This window comes from Sardina pilchardus, chromosome 17 (assembly GCF_963854185.1).
Source record: "Sardina pilchardus chromosome 17, fSarPil1.1, whole genome shotgun sequence".
Taxonomy (NCBI): Eukaryota; Metazoa; Chordata; class Actinopteri; order Clupeiformes; family Clupeidae; genus Sardina; species Sardina pilchardus.
In genome coordinates this window covers 21,379,204-21,389,203 of record NC_085010.1, presented here as the reverse complement: position 1 = coordinate 21,389,203, position 10,000 = coordinate 21,379,204, and the positions used below count along the sequence as shown (strand labels likewise).

The 10,000-nt window shown below is 48.1% G+C and overlaps 1 protein-coding gene across 1 annotated transcript in view; it reads left to right on the top strand.

Annotated features, from left to right (window-relative positions):
• anks1b (ankyrin repeat and sterile alpha motif domain containing 1B) overlaps positions 1–10,000 on the top strand; it is a 206,517-nt gene that overhangs the window by 183,313 nt on the left and 13,204 nt on the right. The window contains 2 exon segments of the mRNA XM_062517893.1: positions 803–991; positions 5,045–5,170. Of these exon segments, the coding sequence (XP_062373877.1) occupies positions 803–991; positions 5,045–5,170 (315 nt within the window).

Here is a 10,000-nt window from a genome sequence, read left to right as displayed (position 1 = left end):
GTGTGTGTGTGTGTCTGTGTGTGTCTGTGTGTGTCTGTGTCTGTGTTTGTGTCTGTGTCTGTGTCTGTGTCTGTGTCTGTGTGTGTGTGTGTGTGTGTGTGTGTGTGTGTGTGTGTGTGTGTGTGTGTGTGTGTGTGTGTGCGTGCATGTGCTTGGGTCTCTGTGGGTGAAGCTCTAATGTTACACTCTACAGGTGAAAGGCTACCCATGTCCAATAAGTCCGGGCTAGGCCGAGACCTCCTGGGATTAAATTTAATCACTCTTCCCCAGCAAGGCACTCTGTCTCCCCATGGTCTCCAGATACTCACCCTCCAGCTCTTATTTTATTGCTAAAGATTGGATGCGTTTAACAGTGAAGTACCAAACAGACAGGATGTCTGTCTGTGTGTGTGTGTGTGTGTGTGTGTGTGTGTGTGTGTGTGTGTGTGTTCTTGTTATTGCCATGTAGTGTTTGCAAGTCAGGTGACCGGCTTTTCCTATTTTGATACCAAAACCAAGTACTATAAAAAAATAAATGTTATTGATACTGACAGTCACTTCCATTCTTCCTGTGCGGATGTTTCTACTGTAGCATTCATAGTATTTGCCAATGAAATGAAATTGATTGGTAATCTCTCACTCTCTTCTGAGCTATAGCTCAATACCACACATGTGATCACGTAACAACAATCATGCATACATGAATTGATTTTGGATAGTAAACTTACCCCATAGACAGAGTGACTACACATGAATATAACACCCTGACCTTTCCTTTCTCTAACCCCTCTCCCCCCCCCCTTCTCTCTGTTGCCCCCTGCAGGAGCCGAGTGGTAACCACACCCCGCCGCAGCTTTCGCCGTCGCTGAGCCAGCAGGCCTACACCAACGCCGGCTCGCTGGACGTCCAGCACCTCATCATGCAGGCCGACGCCCGGCGCCGACGCAATGACAACTATTTCGACGACGTGCCGCGCTCCAAACTGGAGCGGCAGATGGCCCAAGTCAGCATGGTGAGGAGGAGGATCATGGGATATGTAGTTTATGATAGAAAAAAGCTCTTTGTGTGGGATCTAATGAAGGGAAAAGTGACGGAAATATAAGTCAGGCAACGAGCTGAGAGACTCTGAACTAAAGCTATGATGTTTTGGGGCAGCTGTGGTGTACTGGTTAGGGCTTCGGGCTTGTAACCGGAGGGTTGCCGGTTCGATCCCCAACCAGTCCACCACGGCTGAAGTGCCCTTGAGCAAGGCACCTAACCCCTCACTGCTCCCCGAGCGCCGCTGGTTGGGCAGGCAGCTCACTGCTCTGGGTTAGTGTGTGATTCACCTCACTGTGTGTGTGCTGTGTGTGTTCACTAATTCGGTTAAATTGGGTTAAATGCAGAGAAACGAATTTCCCTCACGGGATCAAAAAAGTATATATTCTATTCTATTCTATTCTATGTGGCCTGTTGGAGCATTTAGCTGATCTCATTGCACTCAGGGTCTTCTTGCTCATGGTTTGGTATGAAATGACCATATATAGGGACACTTCACCGATTAGCATTAAGCTTTGTATCTTTAGAAAACCAGTCATGTTTTTGAATGGTCGTGCATCATTCCCTCAGTTTGCCTTGAGATGGGAGAAATACGGATTTCAATGTTGGACTTCCTGCTTTCAGTGATGTAAAAATCATCATTTTACATCATTGAAAGCAAGAAGTCCTATTCATGGGTTTCATTGAAATCCGTATTTCTCCCAGCTTAATGCTAATCGGTGAAGTGTCCCTTTAAGTCAGACTTTACTTTAGACTCTGCATTTTGGCCGTTATTTAAATGAGGGTTCATTGTGTGCTAAATCAGTGAACTGAATACATCCCTAACTAGACCACCGCCACCTTAAGGGCCTTTGTGTTCTATCAAAATGAAAAGCTATCAGAAAGTAGCTCATATAAGGAGGTGAATGAGTGGTCCCACTCTGCCAACATGTAGGTTTAATGTGACCCATGACAATGAGTAAGAAGGGGTTGTTGATGCTTGAAAGTTTGAAATCAGAGTGAGATGTTTGAGTTAGAGATGTTGCAATGCTGCTATCAGACTTGAACTGTTTCATCATCACACTGCATTCCCACTCTGCCCGTGGGCTATTTACAGAATACAGGCACAGACACACACATGCACACATACAGACACACAGACACACACACACACAAAGGAACAACACAAACAAAACAACAGCTTCAAAGCCACAGCCTCGGTAATGTTCTCCTCTCCGACTCCGCGTCTGTGTGTGTGTGTGTGTGTGTGTGTGTGTGTGCGTGTCGCGGAGGCCTGCAGACAGACTGTGCTGCTCAGTCATGCTAAAACAATAAAGGCTGCCCTTGTGCAGATAATCACCAGTGCTAAGGGCCTCGAGGCTGTTTATCAGGCCTGCTGGTGTAAACAGGTAAATAGACTCATGCTGGGCACGTTGACATGAGACGAGTGGACCACGGGTCCCATGTTAAAGAGGCCCAGCGCCACAGCGCTGTCCCCTGAGGTGGCGTATCTCCTCAATCCCTACCAACATAAAGAATAATGCGAGTAGGGGAATTAATTAAGATGTCCAATGCATTTATAATGTATTTCCAGGACATTTATAATGCATTTGCAATTTAAAAGCCCTTGACATGATTGATGCAGCAGTCTTAGCTGTATGAAGAATTTCATAATTTAATGACGTTATTATTATTATTGTTGTTATTGATGTCATGACTATGTAGTTGATTGTTTAATCTGTTCAAGGTTAACTACATTCTGATGACACAAATGTCATGTTATAAACAGGTAGAAACGATTTATTATCATGAATGCACTGCAATATTTAAATAATCATCAATAATATCCCTCATGCATAGAAAGTGTCCCTATCCATCCCTAGCGACCTGGTGCTAGCTGAGTTGATTGACAGGTAGTAGTGTCGTATCTCAGCTTCACTGTAGCATCCTGGAGTCATGGTGCATGGAGTAATTTCTCTCCCAAATGGTTTAATGGCCTCGGCATGACTCAGCATTCACGCCGGTGAGTCAGCGTAGTCTGCCACGTAAGCTGTGAATTGGGAGGCCCTTTGATCCAGAGCTATCAAAGGCCCATGAGCCAAGAATCAGGGAGTTTATTATGGCAGACTAAGTGTGCATACACACACACACGTGTGCGCGCACACACATACACACATGGATCCTGACACACACACATACACACACAGACAAACACCTTGAGAGGCAGACAATCAAACAGTGTGTGTGTGTGTGTGCATGCGTGTGTGTGTGCATGCGTGTGTGTGTGCGTGTGCGTATGCATGTGTGTGTGTGCACACATGTGACGTCCGTCTGGAGCAAGCGGATTGAGTCTCAGCAGACGGTGGCGGCGGCAGCAGCACAGAGGAAGTCTCAGAGCTATTGAGGAATTATCCTCTCAAAGCCAGCAGAATGTTTTAGTATTTCATACCCCCCCCCCCCCCCCCTCCAACACACACACATACACACACACTGCACACACCCCTGACACCAGCCTCCAGCTCCCCTGTCAGCTCAAGGAGAAGCTTTCCTAAACTCAGACGCACGTCAGCGGCGCTGTTGACGACTGACTTTGCCACAGGAATGGATAGATAAAAAAAGAAAGAGAGAATGAGCTGGACGAAAGAGAGAGAGAGAGAGAGAGAGAGAGAAAGAAAGAAAGAGAGTATGCTAATGTTTGGTATATGCTAATGTGGCATAACTTGAGGACTGTAAGTGTACAGTGTGCACATAGACACTTGGGGATTTCTTGGTCCTTATCTCCTCTATCCTCACTATGACTGCTTGGGAACGCGAATTATAAAACATTTTGAATTGAACTAAACATAGAGAGAGAGAAAGAGAGATAAGGAGGGAGATTTTAAGATGGAAAGGAAGCTGAATCATAAGGATACAGAAAAGAGGAAAGGGCATATTTTCAGATGATGGGGGCTGAAGCAGGCATTAAGAATTACAGATGAGAGAGAGAGAGAGAGAGAGAGAGAGAGAGAGAGAGCAAGAGAGATGAAGTTGCTCGTCTCATGGTTAGTTTATTTGTTTGCTTTAAGACGGAGAGGAAACTTCAGGATGTGCCCTTGGGCGAAATTAAGCACCAAGGCCTTAATGAATTCCCCTTCTTTCTCCCTCAGCATGGTGTCAGCGGAAGTTTCTGGAATTGGCTGGTAGCGGGATAGAAAAGCGGGGGGGGGGGGGGAGGCTAAACAAACAGACCCCGCTGAGCCGAGAGGCTCCCCACAGCTGCAGGGGCCCCTCAGCTACCGCTGTGAACGCTGGAGACGCAGAGAGAGAGAGAGAGAGAGGGGCGGTGGAGGGCAAATTAACACTGTCGACAGATTCAATTCGGCAGCAGAGCAGGCAATTCACCCAGGGCCAAGGGAGGCGAACTTCGCTTTGTGTGTGTGTGTGTGTGTGTGTGTGTGTGTGTGTGTGTGTGTGTGTGTGTGTGTGTGTGTGTGTGTGTGTGTGTGTGTGTGTGTGTGTGTGTGTGTGTGTGTGTGTGTGTGTGTGTGTGTGTGTGTGTGTGTGTGTGTGTGAGCTGACTTCCATACTGGCAGCCAGGGCAGGCAAGGGGGCGAGAGAGGTCAAGGGGAGCAGAAGTAGTTGACTTTGCTGCAGGATTAATTGAAATAGATTGGAAAATGTCAGAAGTGGTTCATGCAAACATTTTTCTTAAGGGTCCCCTGGACCACTGCTCTTTGTTAATGTTCTGCCTGCACACTCCTGCCTCTCCCTTTCCTTTATAATTTCTGTTTTTGTTCTTAGTTCTTTGTTCTTTAAGTCGCAGTTCTTTAGTTCTTCAGTGCTGTAGTTCTTCTCTGTTTGTGTGACACTGTGAAGCCACACATCGATTTTGCTTTTGGTCGTTTTTTTGTCCACTACAGCTGCTGTTCCAGATCTCTGTGTTTAACTTTGCTTACCCTAACCTATATTAAATATGCATACAATATTGTTTCAGTAGTCTGTGTATCAGGTGTCATAATGAATGATGCCTGATTGGTGAACTCAATGTTGTTGTTGTTGTTGTTTTCAGCAAGGAGAATGGTGTGAACCAATCACGTTGCGACCCCCCAACGAAGCCACATCATCCACTCCAGTGCAGTACTGGCAGCATCATCCGGAAAAGCTCATCTTCCAGTCATGTGACTACGAGGCATATGTAAGTCGTGATGCCACTGGTGCTGTGGCTGTTGATGTGTTGTGACTATGTGTGTGTGTGTGTGTGTGTGTGTGTGTGTGTGTGTGTGTGTGTGTGTGTGTGTGTGTGTGTGTGTGTGTGCGTGCGTGTGTGTGTGTGTGTGTTTGTGTCTGTTTGTATACATCTGTGCATTGGATTCGAGTGCACTCCACCATCAAAAGACACCTGCATGCGTTACGCAACCTCCCCCTCCCCTCTCAGTTATTCAGTGGTGAATAACAGCGTTTCACCCTTGGATCAATACCACTCCGCTTTTTTTTTTTTTTTTTGCGGTTATTTTCAGTACCTGAGTAAATTTAGACCAAAAGGTTATGTAAAGCCGCCGCCGCGGTTACCATGACGCAGACACCCGATTGGCTCTCTCCCTCCCTCCGTGGAGAACCTCAATAACGCGGCGCGAGGCCGCGATTACAACCCCAGATGGAGAGAAGTCTGAGATGTGGAATTCAATTGGCTCACACACAATGCGGTTATCTGGGAACGGGATCGCCTGTGCGTGAGCCGAGGTGCATCCTGGGGGAGGAAAAACGGGCACGATGAAATGGAGAGAGCGGAGGATAGGATCACCGGAGCGAGGGCAGGTGATGCGATTACAGGCTGCTCTCGTTTGCTCATCCCTCGCTTCTCGGGATGAAGGGATGAGGAGGAGAGGAGAGAGGCGAGAGTCTGTCTGAGAGATTTATTTTGTTTTTGTTTTGTTGTTGTTGTTGTTGTTTGTTGTCGCTGCTGTTGTTGCTGCTGTTTGCCGTCCGCGCGGCGGTTCAGAGGGAGTTCAGTCCGGCGTTGGCACTGGAGAGTGTGTGTGTGTGTGTGTTAGTTTGGAGAGTTAGTTTATGGCGTCGTCTCCGTGGGCCGCCCAAAACTTCCCAGCCCGCCGTAAATCTCTAACGGAGATGAGAGAGGGGGAAGAATAAGAGGGAGATTTAGGTACAGCTGTCCTCGTAAGATAAATTCAACACAACCCGGTCTCCATCTTTTCTTTTATTTGTCTCTCCCCACCCTCTCTCCTTCCTCTCTCTCTCTTTCTCTCTCTCTCTATCTCTCTGTCCTTTCTTTAAACTCTAGAGCTCTCACTTCACCTCTGTCTTATTCCCTCCTTCTTATCTGTCTTTCTCCTTCTCCGCTAACCTTCTCTCTCTCACACATCCTTTCTCTCTCTCTCTATCACCCTCTCTTTCTCTCTCTCTCTCTTTGACCTGTGGCGCTGTCATCACTTCACCCCAGCTCCTCCTGTTCATCCCTCCTTGGCATCATTAAGTCAGAGCCCAGAGAGAACATTGCCCCCCCCCCCCCCCAGCAGACAGCTCTACACCCACAGACACCCCCATCACTGCCACTAGATATCACCATTCATAAACTCTCTCTCTCTATCCATCTTTCTCTCTCTCTCTTTCTGTCCCTCTGTTTCTCTCTCTCTCTTTCTCTCGTCTGTACACACACACACACACACAGAGAGAGAGAGAGAGAGAGAGACAATCACTGCCTGTGGATATAGCTATTCATTAACACACACAGAGATGCACTATGTGTACAGTGTGGTGCTATTTAAGTTGTTATATGATGTTTGTCTTTAGGGTACGTTTAGAGTTTATGTTTAGGAATGGGTTTGTGTTTTATGGTCATGGATTAGTGTGGGCTAGAATTATTCGTCTTGTTTACCTTCCTTGTTCTAGAAATGGTCATGAATTAGATAACAACAACTGCACTTCCAATAAATGTATCTTTTATGTCTTAGTGAAAGAGCCTGTGCCGTAAAAAGCATTAAATGTCCTCCGTCATCGGAGCATCTGTGCTGTAATGTTGTTACTGCCCACTGCTGCCATCGGATCAGGCATGTCTGAGGGCATAACGTCGTTAGCGAGGACCCAGCCTGCCCCCTCTGTCCTCTTACATGACACACAAGCACACACACTCACACACACACACACACACACACACACACACACACACACACAGAGAGAGACACACACACACACACACACACACACACTTACACACACACTCACACAGAGACATGCACACACACACATTGACACACAGACACACACACTCACATTCACACAGAGACACACACACACACACACACACACACACACACACACACACACACACACACACACACACACACAGAGGCGCGGGGGTGAGTCGGTGTTGGTGTCGCCTGCAGCGGGGCCGTATCCCAGAATTCCCCTCTAATCGCCGCCCAACATCTGCGCCTCTTGCAGATCTCCGGTCACACCCCGGCGATAAGACACGACAGGGACAGACGGGATCCTATTCAGGGGGCGTTTTATTGTCTGACCGCTTGTGACGAGGCCACATCAGGGCTTCAGTGGACGAACATGCCCCCCCCCCCCCCCCATCTTCAGCAGAAACAGATTAAACGCCACTTCCGTCCCATTAAAGGAAATTGGGAGATCACTGAGGAGGGCTTTCTTTCGATGTCTGGCCGCCCGTTCATTTGCGGCATCTTGTAAAAACACAGGCTGGGTCCTTCACTGCAAGGGTAACCGATGTAATGGCGGCCGACTCAAGATAGATATGAGAGAGAGCTAATAGAGTGGACATTTCCATTCACAGCAGCGTGTCGCTCCGTGCCTTTGAGAAAGCAGTAGCCAATTAAGCTTTATAGGCCGTGATGGCCAATACTTAATCACCCAGGCAGTGATATCTCTATTACACTCCCCAATGGTTTCCATAGTAATGAGCATCAGCAAGCAGCTATGAGAGATGAGGTGTTTTGATTACAGACGCACAATAATTGTGTCTTATTTGACCAATTCCATGCATACTTGCTAATATGTCTATTGCACTGATTCTATATGGTATGCACTGTCTATTCTACCAAATTCCATATGTTCTTTAGCCTGGGTGTTCCCATCCTGCCTTGCGCGGTGATTTCTTTCACGCTGCTAAGGCAGTCTGGAAACTAACACCCACATTTTTGCCTGATGTTGGTGGCCAATCACAGAACAGGGGAGAAAGCAAGACCATGATGAGCTATGCACAGACGCATTTGATAGACATCAGGTGGCGCCCAATGAACGGATCTGGGCATTTTTTCAAATACGAGAAAATGAACGTCTGGTTGCCAGACCACGTCTCATTTGAGAAGTGGTAGGCGCTAGCCAGGCTAGATGTTCTTGTGTCTATTCTACTGAATCTACACTGACCATCTATAATGTCCATTATGCTGTTTTTTACTCTGTTTTGTCCACTCCAGTCCAGTCCAGTCCAGTAGGATGTCTTTCGGACATGCATGGTTTGCCATACATTCATGAGTCTGCTCCTCTGGTGTACTGGCTGTTAATGACCTTTGACCTGTGGTGGCGTTTTGCTACAGTGCTTCTGACCCCTCTTTAAGTTAATGTAGTCCAGTGCAAGTGTTTGTGTGTGAGAGAGAGAGAGAAAGAGAGAGAGAGAGCGTGTTCTGTGTGTGTGTGTGTGTGTGTGTGTGTGTGTCTGTGTCCTCGTCCTCTCCTCTGCAGCAGGAGTCTCCTGAGAGCCACAGGGGTCAAAGGTCAGAGAGGGTGTTCTGCAAATAAGGCATGACAGCATGGAGAGGTGACATCAGCCACTGCTTCAGGGAGAGGGAGAGAGAGAGAGAGAGAGAGAGAGAGAAAGGTAGACAGAGTAGGTATATACTGTCTATATAGAAAGTCAGAGAGAGAAATCGAGGGAAGGATAAACTCGGCAGACTGGGAGGGCACAGGAGACCAGTGCTGACTCTGAGATTACCTTATATATACCGCACACACACACACACGCACACACACACGCACACACGCACACACACACACACACACACACACACACACACACACACACACACACACACAGACGGACCACCCCGGAGTGCTGTGATGCGCTCATAAACGCGTCTTCATTAAATCAGGCGGCTGCCAGCTGACACATCAGCACTAAACGTCGTCCTTGTTGAGTGGCTGCCCACAGTAGCAGCAGCAGCAGCGCCAACACACACACACACACACACACACACACACACTCTCAATGCCTAGAAACACCTTCGTGTGCTGCCACCACGCGCCTGTCCTGTCAGGACCCCCCTCCAAGGTTGTCCTACTGGCTGCCCGAATAGAATTACGCCCCCCACACACACACACACACACACACACACACACACACACACGCACGCCCATCCGCCTTGGCACAGGGCCATGTACAGTTTGGCCCCGGGCCAGGACAGGAAATGATGTGCCCGTGTACATGGTGATGTCGTCCGGGCGAGGCAATTTCTGATCTGTCGCCGCGTCTCAGACACGCAATCAATCAAAACGCTCCGCTCACACCCACACACACACACACACACACACAGATACGCCATGCAAGTGACTCAACTCATCGCACCACCCTCACATACACACACACACACACACACACACACACACACGCTCACACCCACACACCCACACCCCCCCGCACACACATACACACAGATACGCCATGCAAGTGACTCAACTCATCGCACCACCCTCACACACACACACACACACACACACACACACACACACACACACACGGTCCAGAGACACACACTTTCCTTATGGCTCTTCTGGACCTCATCAAGGCTTCCTGCAGCCCTGGACATGCCCTGCTATGCTCGGAGTGACTCCACTCCATCTTTACTGTCTCAGCAGCACGGCTCCATTAGGCTTTAATTATTCACCAGGGTCCCTCCCGTGTGTGTGTGTGTGTGTGTGTGGTGTGTGTGTGTGTGCATCAGAGTGTATGTCCTCTACATAGATTGAATTCCATGCTCTGGAACTGCTT